We start from the raw sequence: 14,912 nt of genomic DNA, 5'->3' as shown, positions 1-14,912 counted from the left end.
TTTAGGTGGTGTCAAATCACCAATTAGGTTAGTTTTTTTTACGGAGGAAGTACTTAATTAATCACACATTAATCCATGTCTCGTTTTACGTGTAGGAAGGATTAATTCCAAAACCCACAGTAAAAGACTCACTATCCTAATGAGGGCTAAAGTAAACCGGGCCAATTGGGCCCTATTGATTGGGCCGTGCCCAACCGTAGCACTAGCAGTAGGCTGCCTGAACCATCATCGCCGTCGTCGGCGACCGCCCGCTCGCTATCGAGGTCGCCGGCTCGCGCCGCCGCCGCCATGCGAGAGCTTCCCTTCGCCGCCCGACGAGATGTATGTACGCTCCGTGAACCCATCCTCCTTCACTAATGCATTCCCCTACTCGATTGCTCTGCTGCATCCTTAGCCGTTGCTTCAGATCTGAAAAGCTAGGTCCATGTGCATTTGGCGTTCGATTCGTTGCATCCAGTCATGTTGGGGATTTGTGCGAGTCGTTTCGAATTCTCTCCTCTTCTCTGAATGCGTGAAGCTGTTGTTCGAAAAAAAAAACCCCCAATATTTTGCTGGATGAATTGGAAGTTGGAATTGGTGTAGAGAACTATGGAGGCTATCACAAAAAGAAACTGGAATACAATTTTTTTTTTGTAGTTCATTTTAGCACAGGTGGAAGATGCATGGCTTCTTGGTGAATGAAAGGCCACATAATGCTGACGAGCATCTTTCACCTAATCACCCTTGTTATTCTAAGCTAAGCTCGAATCTGTCGCTAGCACATTGTTGTGTACACCTGAAGCTGTTCAGCATTATTTAGCTACTTTTATTCTGAAATTGGTTAGATGTTATCTAAGCTTCCAGGCTCTTCCACCCTTCATGTTAAACGTTTTAAGCCTCCCGAAAAGCATGACGATGATCAGGATCGCTTTCCCATTGTCGCTCCATTTCCCCGCAAACCCGTACGAGGCATCCTTGCAGCGTGCATCATGGTTCAGTAGCCTCTTGCAGCTGTAGCCAACCGAGAACCCCACATTTCCATATGCACTGCAACAATCAGAGCCAGATGTTCAGTGATGATACTCATGTTAAAAAATAATCATGAGCTTTCTGCAGAATGCAGTGAATTTCAGTGGCTTGCCTGACGACTTCAAACAATATGCTGAAAACATTGAAATTAAGTGGATCTGTAGCCATCGAGTCCCGTTCTGTGATGCAAATTAGCATTACAAAGATAGCCAAATAAGACATATGTGAGAAGATCCAGTTCTCCAATAGCCCTTTTCTTTTGTTTATCTTCTCGGTCTTAGAATCCTCACCATCATGTCTGGGTAAAAACGAAGTGTAACCAGGGAGATACCTACATAAAAATTAGTCAAAGTATGTGTTAAGATTACATATTAAGAACAATTCCTCTCAATGATAACATATACTGGACTAACTGCTTTGTATGTAATATACTGTTGAGCCTGTAAGTGGTTCTTGAACTACTATAGTCCTCAACCAAATCTAGCACTGAGTCTGGCTTGTGGGATTGTGTGATTAAAAAATTCCTTTCTTAATAGGTAGGAGTACTATGGTAGGAAGCTTTCCTGTGTATTCTTAAAGATTATCTGATGTCCTTATGTTCCATTCTACTATATGCAACCTACCTATTAGTGAAGTACAATATATTTGAACGTTGCTGCACATATTCGAGAGAACCACTATAGGGCTATTATAAGTGAAGGAAGGCAAATGTGATGTCCATGATAAGGTAGTTAAATTATATAGTTTACTGACTAGAGCAATAAATACAGGAAGTTTTCTTACTTATGATCATTCTTATTTTGGGGAGAAGGTTTGAGAAGGGACTTACATCATGATGGTGTATAGGACTAGGATTGCTGAAGAGAGGTTTGACAGATCTGTAACAGATTCACCTGCATGCCTAGCATTGACCGACTGAAATAGAGCGGATACTATCTTTTGATAGTTGCTCATTCCATCCAAAGCTACCGAGCTCCACTCCAAAGAGAGGAACAATACGGTTTGCAGAATGATCAAGCTCACAACTGTTAAAGTCAAATAAACACTTTCCCTGGTACTCATAAGATGTTTATATCCAATGGCCTTTGGATATTCAAGAATGTAACGACAATCCTTTTTTCCGGTAATCTTCTCAAGTGACCACACCATTAATCTCAAGCATGGTGCAAATAATGTATTTCCTGCTAGTATCTGAGGAAGAATTAGCAATAGAAGAATGGAGTTCTTCTGAAAGATAATCATATTCTCATTTACTGGAGTGAAGCCACAATTTCCAACTGAGGAGATGGCTGTAAATACTGAGAATACGATGATCCCAATGCCTTTTCTCTTTAGAATTTTATGTGCACTTGGTACCAGGTTAAGGTAGAGGTAAATAAGTAGGGAGCCGCCTAAGTTTGTTATTAGAAGATATCCCATCACTACAAAACCTAAAAATTTAATCGTCTTGGGCTCTACATGTCCTCCATTTTCCATGCGGAGTTCAGAAAATGAAACTGTAACTTTTGTGCCCTGGGTGCTGGGACCAAATTTTGTGGAAGTAATAGACTCAATATCAATGCAAGGTGAGTGATCCCTTGTGCTGACTGACTCTTTTGTACCAAATTCGGCTCTCATAAAGTGAATGCCAAGCATTGAAGTGAATACCTCACCACCAATCAGCATTAAAATAGTCAAAACCCAGAGTTGAGCGCTTGAGAAATCCTCCATTTCAACAGTAGCCATGCTTGAAACAGTTGATGCAGATACGGAAGTAAATAGCACGTCCAAGTCTTTCAGAGTATTTGACTTGTCTCGTGGCTTGAGGACCTTTAGAGATCCATATCCAGCAAAGGAGATCAGGGCAAAGTAAGCTACATGGACAAAGAGTGGATTGTTTTGGTAGATGAACTGGAAGGAGTATTTTATAGACTTCTGTGCAGATTTGGTAAAAGAAGAGAACTTGCTAGCTGCAAATGTGCGGAAAGTTTGGAGTTTTTTGTGGGATACTACAAGACAATGATTCATTTTCTAACTATTTGTGTGGAGCTAAACAGCATGTATTGGGTGCTTCCTTATTTGCATCAATGTACTGATGTTTGTCCATTTATATAGGGAAAAAAATATTCTCCTCTCCAACTTATACTTGTGATGTTCGTACATATAATCTCTGCTGTAGAACAAAAGCAATCAGCATCAAAGAGTTAGTGGTGAACTTACTGGACAACAATGACAGAAGAATCAAAGAGTGCTTTGGATTCCATATAGCTTATGTGAATGTAAATGAAGTGCTGAAGGATTTATTCTCTACTGCGATTGTGGCAAATAACAGTCTGTTCTGAAAAGATTATACAGGTTAGTGAAAAATGCAGAACAAAGAATTAGCACCCCGAATGCAATGATATTTCAGTATGTGCTTTTCATTAGGCTGCCTTCTGATGAAATATATGCTTTTTTTTTTGAGAATTACACAGTACAATGCTGACACTCACAACGCACGCACACTTATGCTTTCTTTGATCTGTGAGTTTCAGCATGTTGGACATGCACTGCTTTCAAGAGTTCGAATTCAGTTAGAAAGCTAATATGTTCTCAGCAACTGATCACTAGTGATGTACTTTTGCTTGACTACCCTAAAATTGTACCTTGAATATTGCACCTCATGCCATTTCAGGATGTGGGCATTATTGTTGTTAAGCCTCTACTTTAATATATTGTCTTGAATATATGGTTTCGAAGCATGAAATGAAAAGATATGAGTAAAAATTTCAATCAAACTACATTTTAAAATCTCTTTTCAAGTAAACAATTTCAGTGGTCAAAGCGGCATTTGTTGACTTTGAATTGAAAAAAATTGACTTGTTTTTGATAGGAGGGAAATAGGGGAATTCTAGAACTGAACAGTCAATACATGAAATATTTTTTGCATAAGTTTTATTGGCGTTAGATCCAATTAGAGCATTAAATTTTACAAAATTGAATCGGTGAGATGATTTGGTCATAAACTCATAATGTACTGCAAGTCTGTTTTAGAGAGATACAATGCTATATGCGAGAAGAGGTTTACCTGTTCCATTTTACTCAGAGTAATTTATTCCATCTTAATATCTGTAACTATGCATATACAGTTGCAAGCGGTTACTCTTATGAAATATGGGTTTGAAAGCCTATTTTTGCTATCCTAATTGATACTCCCTCTGTTCTTTTATGTATGACGTTGGTTAGTTCAATTTTGAAATAATCAATGTCATATATTAAAGGACGGAAGTAGTATTAGAAACTACTAGAATCACGTCTTTGGTTACTAAATAATATGCTAATATTTGTCTCCCTACAAACAGTGTTTTCTTTCCCTTTTTCTTGAAGGTAAAGTCTGACATTTTGTTCTGGAACACAAAATTAGCCCAATAAGCTTGGTGTATTGAAGAAGTTAAAGACAAGATCTACTGAACATATTTGAGCTATTCTATGATTGCTATTAATCTAGTTGGTTAGTGTTTGGCCAATGGACCATTCCAGATTAAATGCCTAATAAGACTTGTATGGTCCTTCTTATCTTATGCTGTTCTACAAGAGCGGTGCAAATACCAGTTGGCTTGCTTAAATTACTGGCTGAAGTGGTTATGGTCTAGATCTACTCTACGAGAACCTTTGAACTAGATTCTTGAGGCACCTCTTGAGAAAAGACGATGGTGTCTTTCTATTATTAGTCCAACAGAAGAATATTGAGCTTTCTGCATCCTATCTTTAAAGATTGTGAACATATGATCATTGCCATCCTTTAGACGATCATATCATCTTATTTTGTGTTTTATAAACACCATTTTTTTGGCCCTTTTAGAAGATGAAAAAGATTCAGCTGGGAATACTTGGATAGGTTCAGAGAGATGTTGTGCATGAGGGTGAGCTCTTGATCCAAAGCCCAACCCCTGGCATAAGAGGGTGAAAAAAACCCTTGTAAAACATATTGAGAAGAACTTATGTCTGTGCCAAAAGTTTTAAAAGATTGATTGAGAGTTAGGTCAGGGTTAGCTGTAGAGTTTGTGCCCACCAAATCTAATACCACTATTTTTGCTAGCACCTTTTTGCTGGAAGTAGTATTCTCAACAGCTTACCCGAGTGCATTAGAACCTTCACCACCCCTCTGTTCCCAAGTACTATTTGTTACCATTGACTGGTTAGGTTATAATGAATGAAAGCTAATGTTTATGTTTAGGATGCAACACAATTTGATAACACAACATCTTTTTGAGTATTTATAATTTTTTTTTCCAAAATACAAGTGATCAAAGTTTAAATATGAATGGTGTCCGCTGACAAGTATTTGGGAACGGAGGGAGTACTATATTTTGGGAACTCTACTAGACCTATCTATGCTAACTTAGGCTCAGCAACGTTAAGCTCAATCTTGCATGGATTTCTAGCCTAGGCTGTACCTGATTCAATAGGACACTTGGACTGCCAGATCAGACCAGAGCTGGCGACCCTTTGGGATACTTTTGGACTGGCTTTCAGACCAGAGATGCGCCCATAGACAGTGGCTGGGATGGCTGGCATGCACCTCATCAGCCCGGGGTACGAGTCTCCTCAAGCACGCTCACCATTTCACCTTGTTTGATATGCTGGTATGAAATATATTGTTGCTTCTTTCTTAAAACCATTGACACCAAGCCCTTCCTTGGTGTCCATCTTTAAGCTGGACCCAAGTCTTGATCTGATCTGGTTACAATACATTGTTAGAACTGAATCCTGGACATCATCCTGGTCTTAGACTTCAGAGCTGAAATTCTTAGGGATAAACTATTCTCAGTAGTTTTGTCCTGGTAATTTTGAATCTATTTTAGTATTATATACTACATCACATAATCTATGAAGGATTCACCTGTATGGGTTCTGCCATCACAAGTACAGTAATTGTTGAAAATTTACTCAGTATGAAACATGGCATATGTTCTTAGACACCTCATTATTTATTTTTAGTAAACCTTGTTTTTGTCCATGAATTAACATTTTTTAGGGGTTGCTTAAATATCAGAGCCTATATTTTGTCAAATATGTAATTGCTTACCGCATTTTAGAGTAAACACAATGAAATAATCTTTGGATTTTCCTATTTACCTAATTCCTTCTTATTTTCTTTTAGATGTACACGATCTTTTCAAGTACTGTACTTTATGTGGCTGATGTTATGTTTCCTTACGTGTTTTCATTTCATATGGCAATCATGTGCAGTCCACATGTTGGCACACTAGAATTTCTTTACTTTTCTTAGAACAAAGGACAAAGCATCCAATACGACCAAATCAGACCTTTTGGGGGCAAGAAGACTGATGGAATAGATTTAAGTCTTTAAGCTTCATCTGTTGAATGGATACAGAACAAATTCTTTCAAATGCTTTACACAGATGCTCTATATTGGCATATAGTCTCTATGGAGACTAGGTTAAATATGACCAGTAGATTTGCATATCATTTCGTTTTCCATTCTGTGATGAGTGGATATAACAACTTCCCGCAAAACTCTTATCTTCATTATTTGCAGGGTAGCATTTACATTTTGGATATGCACTGCTGATGGACTCATCAATCCTGATGCTACGATATTGTTGATAGGCCTGTTGTTCAAAATACAGTGAATTATTCCACAAAATATTTGTGTTGTAAATCTGTTTCTTAGCTCGACAATGAATATTTTCTGAACAAAGTTACTGTTAGGGGGATGTGCATGCAAAAAAGTAAAATATTCAAACCATCATTCTGTATCATCAAGGTTTGTTCATGGATGAGTAGCTAGAAAGACTCGGTGTATTAGTGAACTTGAATTGTTTGAATGCATTGTTCCTATTAAGAGGCTCATCTTCCTTTATTAGTGTTTTAGTTTTGTACGCCTTCAAATTTTAGACAGGTAGCTATTGCTACTGGGTGACAACTGATGTTCCTTGCAACTGAAGAACAATGGTAGACAGGAACAGGTGTAGATGTTCCTTGCTGCCCCCTTATTGTATCAGCATCACAGAAATGTGAAAGATAAAATAGCTTGTTTCCTATACTATGCCCACCTGAGAGGCGAGTTAATGCGTCCTGGTAGCTCATTTCCTTTATTTTACAGTGTGTGACTAAGAAGATTAACATATCATGTTCTCGTTTTCATGTATAGGTGGTAACCATACAAGCTGTTGTTGAAGCATTTGCTAGTCTGCCTGATAATTCTATTGCCTTCAGAATTGATGATGACCACAAGTACGTCTTTAGATAATTTCCTCTCTGATGTGAATTGTGATGCTCAAGATGCAGAGAAGGCAGATTGTGCCAGACTCTCCTCTTCGGTCCATTCCAGGCTACTGTTTGCTGCTGATCGAGTGAATCAAATGGTGCTCAACGTGGTCTTGATATGGAGTGAATGGCCATAGAATCTAATTCCACAGATGGCAAGATCACATCCAAGCTTCTCGTATTCCACCAAGAAACTATTCCTGGGAGCAAATTCTGTGCCAGGTCAGTATGAAAGCAGCCTACATTGGCACGTGCCTCCCGGACATTTTTAGTACCGCACTGTTGCTACCTTTTTGTGTACACCTGATGACTTACAACCAGGGATTAAAAACTGTTATTTCTGTCAAAAGAAGTACAAAAAATTCTACCCCTCTTCAGTTTGTATAAGCATTGGGCGTAGTTGAAAAAAGAACCCCAAAGTCTTCAAGTTTTGGCCAACAATTAGTCAAATTTTATTCCTGTTTAGTCTATAAAATTTATATTAATAAATTCGTATTTGAGAGTGTTTTTACACGATATTGGTTTTGTGGCCATTGAAAATATATTGTAAGAGAAATTAATGGTTAAAGTTTAATTTGAAGACTACACCAAATTAAAAAAAAACGTTCTATAAAATTGGACGGAGGGAGTAGCAAAATAGGGCAATACATTAGTAAGAACAACTGCAGACTTATTATCTTGTTTGTTTGATAAATGGTAAGCTTTCTTGCATGCTCATACCAATACTGCTGTGTAATGGATGGTCCCAACTCCCAAGTGATGTCACTAAGATTCAGGTTTTATGACCTGGTGTTTTCCTGATGCATCAACATCTGTGATACTGCCATAGTGTACGTGAGCAAGAATGGTCAAAGTTGCAAGTTGATCTTACCTAGGCACCTAGTACACTCTACGAGATATGAAAATAATGTGCCTGCACATGCATGGACCATATGGTCCACATAGATGCAAGAATGACAATTTTCTAGAGGCAAATTGTGGTTGGGATAGATGAGGCAATGTTTTTTTGTGACAATCTGTAACTTAGATGGATCTCATCTGCAACTCAAAATTTGCCTCTAGAAATCAGATTCTGGTGTTATTTACCAGTGCTTAATTAGAACTGGAAGTTGAAATACTGAAATTCGGTTATTCATTAGAACAAATCTGTCGTCTAGACCATAAAACTTTTACCTGAGCCAATTATGCACCTGATATGTAATACACTCTCTCTTACTGAAATTTCAGAAGAGAACATAACATCAAATTCCTTTACTAATTACTTCTGCTCGTACATAATATTGCAAGCACGAAGTTTCCAGTGTCTTGCGGTGAGCATATAATCTCAAAACTTTCTTCATCTGTTTAATCTGTTTCTTTAGTGTGAGAATCCTCTCCATTTTTTTTTATTCAAGCCACAGTTAAGAAGCATTCTAGTGATTACTCTTTATATGTTTCATCCGCTTAATTAAATGATCTCTTTGACCTCTCTCTATATATTTCTTTGCTGCTACAGAATTGAAGAGCAGCCTGACGGTGCTACATCATGCAGTCGATTATTCGATCGACTAGGCAGCTGCGACGCTGAGGGAGAAGGGCAATGGCGCAGAGTGCGGCGAGGCCGAGTAGTCGTTGGCCTTGAGGGCTTCAGATCCACAGTTGTCTGCATGGTCGTCCATTAGCATCTGGTGGCACCTGCACTCGGAGCTGCAGAAGGCTTTCTCCCCCCTACAGGTTTGAGACATGCACAATGACGTAAGTGGTTGCTCTACTTTTTCTCACTTTTGACAATTCCAATGTTTAACGAGTACTAGTAATATTGCAAAGCAATGTGTGACATCTAAAAATGTGATTGGTGAACTTGTTGTTTTAGTGATGATCCCATTCTACATTGAATATGTTTTGAATTGAGTTAAAAGGGAGAATAAAATATGATCTGTTATTTATTGAAGCAACAGGGAAAAGTCTTCACTTTCACTCTTTAGGCTAGAGATTATCATGCTAATCACAGGAAAAAGAAGAAAACATAAGCACGGTTATGATGGATCCATGTTATATAACATTGTATATTGATCTGGTGTATGTCCACTAGTTATTTCTGATTGACTAGAGACTTATATACTATATACTTTTTACATGTATTGCAGGTTAGCTGTCTTCCATAAACAAAGCAACTTCACTATAATTAAAAAGCTACAAACTACATACTCTATTAATCTTTTAGGAAGACAAAACCGTAACATCCTCTTCAACCAAAAAGCTAGAAATAAAAAAAAATACTAGGTAAAACTTAGAAGGTAAAATGTATCATGTATGATATTTGGCATTTCCAATTGCTTTCTGGAAAGATAATGAACTTCTTATAACTATTTTTGAATTTTTTTCCCACCTATACTAAGGTGCTGTGTGCTTCGCAGTTAATGGCAGGTTCACGTTACCAATAAATACAAAAATATAATTAGAATTCCAAAATGAATGTTTAAGCTCCTGAAAATTTTAAGCAATATATAGAATAGTCCATAAAGTAGACCTTGGGTGCCAATAAGTATAATATTGTCAAAACAATATAGTACTATTTTCATCAAAATTTTGATATTTTTTATGATGCATGAAATTTTATTTACCTGTACATGTAGATGTCGAGCCCATCAAGCCTCTTGTCACACAGGAAGCACCGGCTCAAGAAGTCAGCCGCCGGCGCCGGCTCCTCGTCGGCTTCCACAAGCCAGCCGCCGCCACCGTCGCCGAACCCAAAGTACACCCGCTTCCTCACGCTGCCGCTGGCGCCATCGACGCCGGCGACGTGCGTGATGACGCAAGTGTAGCTCTCAGAGAGCTCGGCCTCCTCTCTCGCGCGGCGCCGAGCCGCCGCGCCGATGGCGATCGGCTCGGCCTCGGTCGTCAGGCAGGCGTGGCTCATGGCCGCGACGATGCCAAGCCCGACGCCGGTGGCGCCGCCGTCGAAGCTGCGCCTCGGCCTCGGCTCGGGGGAGCTCACTGGCCCGAGGAAGGTGGAGAAGAGGTTGGCGAAGGACGACGATGCCGCCGTCAGCTTGGTGATGGAGCCGAGCCTCGCCGGCGGTGGTGCCTTCCGCTCGGTTGCCTGCTCAAGAAAGCTCATCGTGGAATACTAACTTTAGGTAAATTTCTTGTCCAAGTTCAGTTTTGATGAACACTAGCTAGTAATCGCTAAATTGTTCTTGTGTTCTAGAGAGAGAGAGAGGAGAGAGAGAGAGATGCTTTAGTTATGTAGTTGTTCTTCACTCTCTCATCTCTCCTCTCCCCTTTGCAATTCTTGGAGCACTTGCTTTCTCACCGATTAAAAGAACACCAATGGTGAGGTTTATGGAGAGAGAGAAGAGAGAAGAGAGAGAGAGAGAGAGGAGGGAAGGAGAAGGTGGTGGCAACATTTTAAAGGAGCAAATGGGTGAGTGGGAGCTGGGAATTTGGGTTTGTTAGGGATTAAATTATTTAGTGGTGTTGCACATGTGGGAGCTCTTTCTGTGGAGGTTTTTATTTCTTGATATTTAGTGGAGAATATTCCACAATATCGATTATTTATCTTATGAGAATCAAGGACTTGTCCTTCTTTAAGTGCATCCGAAAATTCTTAAATTTTGCATAGATTAGATATGATCGGTTGATCGTTGTCTCTTTATGAGGTAAGACCGTAAGAGTATAATCCAGCGGTCTCCACCAAAACTTTGTAATGTATAGTTTTATTTTATGATTTTTTTTAAAAAAAACTAATTTATATGATTTGTAGTAGTTGAGTGTTGGTGATCAAATGTGATTGATGTACAAGGAAGGAGTACTGTAGCTTTGTCTGTTGAGCATTTGGATGTTTGTTATGGTAGATTGTCCGTGTACACCTATATATAATAAACATACAAACTTGCTTTTCGGCAGTTTCGCTGAAATTTTGTTTTGTTGCATGTTCATGGAATTTTTAGCTCTGCTATCTTTGCTTGCTTCTCTTGGGATGATACGATGGATATTGCTCATGCATACGGTTACCTGCATAAACTTGTTTGTTTGTTATTCAGATCATCAGATGCACACACGTACACACCCTTAATTTGCGAAATTTTAAGCGATGAAGCAACAAGAAAAGAGTTAGTTTGCAACATGATTATTAAAGCCAGTTTTTCTCTTTCTATTAAAGCATTTCGTTTTTTATTTTACCTGAATATTTCTTTCTTTTGACAAAATGGCTCGTGAACTTTCTAAAAGCACTAGGGCAAATTAGGAAAACATATCTTGGTGTGATCGATCCAATGTGGACGGCTCTCTCTGTTTCTGTGTCACGATCGTCATGAAAAGAATAGAGGAAAGTTTATTGCACATTTGCATGTCACTTGCAAGTGTTGTCATCAAGCAGAAAGAAAAGGTAAATCCTAACGCTGTATATATTACAACCGGAACCCAACGCTTCAAAGTTGTAATCATCATGTATGTGCCAATTAAACAGTATTATACATGCTCCAATTAAACAGTTTAATTAAAGGCACTGATTAGAACCTTAAGATTTTTTTTGACAGATCTATGCAGGTCTTGAATTATTCTCTACAGGAAATTCATGTGTTCCAAACAAACTCTGACAATTAAGGTAGTATTCGATAAATGCGAGTGCTCATATATTTATAAATCAAGTATGGTAAAATTGTTTAGTGCTCATGTCAATTTAATTCTGTCATACTTAACTAGACATATTAGTGAGCCTAATTAAGAAATTATATTGCTTGGTGATATAAAATGTGCCACCCTTTTTTTTTCGTACTTTTAGCACAACTCATCTGTCAATATCTTCCTCTTTTCTCATGGGCGGCAAGCACAATAAATCCATCCAAGACACGCATCATGCGTTCCCAATATACCTGAAAACCAATGGTTGAGAAAACTGACCTGTGATATACTCCCTCCTTCCCCAAATATTTGACGCTGTTGACTTTTCTAAACATGTTTGACCGTTCGTCTTATTCAAAAACTTTTATGAAATGTGTAAAACTATATGTATACATAATAGCATATTTAATAATAAATCAAATGATATGAAAAGAATTAATAATTACTTAATTGTTTTGAATAAGACGAACGGTCAAACATTTTTAAAAAAGTCAACGGCGTCAAACATTTTAGGATGGTGGGAGTAGTACATACATGGGTCACTGTTAAACCACATTTAAATGCTTCCTTTCACTGGTGACCATCAGCCATATGGTACGTGAGGTTGATCTGAAAATGCGACATGTGTTTGCCTATATGTAGACAACCAACGACCATAGCTCGACAGAAATCATGGCCAGAGTAATTGATTTAATAAGCACAATCACCAACCCTAATCAGGTACCAAAAGAGACATCTGTGCTAGGATCTGAAGGACTTAAAAATTACTTGTAATGTTAATCAGGAGAAAACAAGTACTATTGTATTACAGCAACTGTTGATTGTGATACATCCATATTATGGGCTATGGCAGTGTAGATCGTATTAACAGTAAGTACAAGAATTGCATAGCATAGGGCAAATCTTTTGAAATAAGATATGTAGCTATAACTGTGTAAGAAATTAAAATTCTATAGAATCAGGTTTTACAAATTCCATATTATACATGAGAACATGATCAATATGTGGTAGTCAGCCAAGGCTGAAAATTAATACAGTATAACATCAATTGAGTTATAAACATTTCCATTTTGTTGGTTTGTTATGCAGTACACGTGCATTCAGGATTCAGCAGCAAAAGAGTGAACCAACATGCGCCTTGTACCACGCTCCAGCAAAGCTAAGACAGGAACAGAATAAAGATCGATGGTATACAACATCACAGAAAAGTTTTAACAAGTTTCGTATAAACATACATTGCATTTCCACAGGTATTGATTCTTCGTGACCATCTGCCTTTGTTATGTTAGGTCTCATGAACTCGACAATGTAAGGGCCGGAGACCACCAACTGTCCATCACCTACAATATTCCCCTGTTTTTGTGGGGTTCACCTAGCATACAAACTCTAGGATAGCGTTCTTTGAGACCTGAAATTTGAAATTGCTATATACTTTTGTACTTAATTTGCTCCCATGGTGAAATATTTTTTTTCAAGATAAAGAAAGTTTTTATTGATCTTAGACGATTACATAAAGGTGATAGAATCATATTGAGAACACTTCACCTCTGTATAACTAAGATGCGCAAACCAACATGGTCAATAATTGGTTGCAAATATAACGTATTCTGACATAATTAAGCAAGCTGGAGAATTTCTATAAGTATATATGCACACATGATGCGTTTATTGAGAACACTTCACCTCTGTATAACTAAGATGCGCAAACCAACATGGTCAATAATTGGTTGTAAATATAACGTATTCTGACATAATTAAGCAAGCTGGAGAATTTCTATAAATATATATGCACACATGATGCGTTTAAATGGAACAGAAACATTACAAGTTACTGACCGGCATGTTAAATCTATAAATGATATGCTTCATCAAATTGGCAACTTATCAAATGTGCAAAGCAAATGATTCCAGAAAGAAACAAATATATTTTACCATCACTTTAATGATCAATGCCACTACTTCTCCCCTTGCTACGATGCTAAGACGATGCGATCAGGCCATAAAGAGGAGACAAATCAATGTCACTCGTTGAGCCAATAAGCACATTCAAATTATTCTTATCACCTTATACTAGTGGTAATAAAGAAGTAGCAAGCAGGAATAAAAAATATATTTCATCATAATATACTAGTGGTAATAAAGCGATAGCAAGCAGGAATAAAAAGATATTTCATTATAAGCTAGCCTAGCTACTCATAAACTAATTGAGGCAGAAATTTATTTAAAACTTATTTTCACCTCTCACCTTTCACTAGTGTGCTCTCTACATGGGAAGAGTTGTAATTTGACTACGTATAAATCTTTTTTCCATTAAATACTTTTTACGTCCGAAATTCTAGCATTATGCAGTCCTTGTCTGCAGGTGATGCACCCTAATTAAACCTAATACATGAGTGATCCCGATTTGTCTGTGAATGATATGTCCGTCCACAATTAAGCCTGCACATGATATGATAACCCTGAAAGCTCAATATATCATAATCTTAAGCGTACGCGTCTCTCCTGATGCAATTATACTTAACTAACTCCCTAATAGCTGGCTAGGCTTGATCACAATTCTCTCTTTAGTGAGCTATATAGCTGGCAAGCCTGGCATCACAGCCCAATCTGCAGGTGTGCCTACCCTTTCAAAATGAAACGACAGATGCTATTAAATTCAGGCGAATAATCTGTCTCTTATATGCATGGATTGTGCAGCACAGTAGTGCATTATCATAAAAGTGACAGCTCCTGACGATTTTGCATTTGTTCGCCACAATCTTTCTGATGCGACATAAAAATGTACTAATTTGCTCTCCCAAACAAACAGATAAAACTTTCTTGAGACAACTTATTCCATCTGAATACCACTCCTCCATCCATGAATCATAGTGCTAGGGTATATCCAATTCTATACTATATTGCTATATTTTAGAAAGTGCTAGGTATATCCAATTCTATACTATATTGCTATATTTTAGAACGAAGGGAGTACTTCTTTTGTTGGCTAAACCTGGTTGCAGCTGCACTGTAACTGCAGAGACACTACTGTGTGGTGTACACTGTAC

The 14,912-nt window shown here is 38.1% G+C and overlaps 2 protein-coding genes and 3 long non-coding RNA genes across 9 annotated transcripts; 2 read left to right on the top strand and 3 right to left on the bottom strand.

Moving 5' to 3' along the window:
* Positions 1-167: 167 nt before the first annotated feature.
* Positions 168-10,838, top strand: LOC4328465 (uncharacterized). 4 transcript variants are annotated; one of them, XR_010739438.1, is made up of 5 exons: positions 168-321; positions 3,167-3,342; positions 7,145-7,482; positions 8,756-8,994; positions 9,876-10,096. It is a non-coding gene; the product is annotated as an uncharacterized lncRNA (long non-coding RNA). The 4 variants fall into 4 exon arrangements; XR_010739439.1 differs by having other exon boundaries at positions 168-325; XR_010739437.1 differs by lacking the exon at positions 3,167-3,342 and having other exon boundaries at positions 9,876-10,838.
* HKT1;3 (probable cation transporter HKT6) lies at positions 800-3,070 on the bottom strand. The gene is made up of 3 exons (NM_001409345.1): positions 1,838-3,070; positions 1,121-1,339; positions 800-1,026 (listed from the first exon to the last, which is right to left on the bottom strand). The coding sequence occupies exons 1-3, from the start codon at positions 3,013-3,015 to the stop codon at positions 828-830; spliced, it is 1,596 nt and encodes a 531-aa protein (NP_001396274.1). The 5' UTR covers positions 3,016-3,070; the 3' UTR covers positions 800-827.
* LOC4328466 (FCS-Like Zinc finger 13) lies at positions 8,376-10,360 on the bottom strand. The gene is made up of 2 exons (XM_015770708.3): positions 9,864-10,360; positions 8,376-8,967 (listed from the first exon to the last, which is right to left on the bottom strand). The coding sequence occupies exons 1-2, from the start codon at positions 10,358-10,360 to the stop codon at positions 8,808-8,810; spliced, it is 657 nt and encodes a 218-aa protein (XP_015626194.1). The 3' UTR covers positions 8,376-8,807.
* A 47-nt stretch (positions 10,839-10,885) lies between the features above and the next one.
* Positions 10,886-13,366, top strand: LOC136355304 (uncharacterized). 2 transcript variants are annotated; one of them, XR_010739442.1, is made up of 4 exons: positions 10,886-11,629; positions 11,781-11,848; positions 12,955-13,053; positions 13,155-13,366. It is a non-coding gene; the product is annotated as an uncharacterized lncRNA (long non-coding RNA). The 2 variants fall into 2 exon arrangements; XR_010739441.1 differs by lacking the exon at positions 10,886-11,629 and having other exon boundaries at positions 11,707-11,848.
* LOC112937941 (uncharacterized) lies at positions 12,649-13,242 on the bottom strand. The gene is made up of 2 exons (XR_003240798.2): positions 13,101-13,242; positions 12,649-13,024 (listed from the first exon to the last, which is right to left on the bottom strand). It is a non-coding gene; the product is annotated as an uncharacterized lncRNA (long non-coding RNA).
* Positions 13,367-14,912: the final 1,546 nt, after the last annotated feature.

Source organism: Oryza sativa, chromosome 2 (genome assembly GCF_034140825.1).
Source record: "Oryza sativa Japonica Group chromosome 2, ASM3414082v1".
NCBI lineage: Eukaryota > Viridiplantae > Streptophyta > Magnoliopsida > Poales > Poaceae > Oryza > Oryza sativa.
This window is presented reverse-complemented; position numbering and strand designations above follow the sequence as displayed.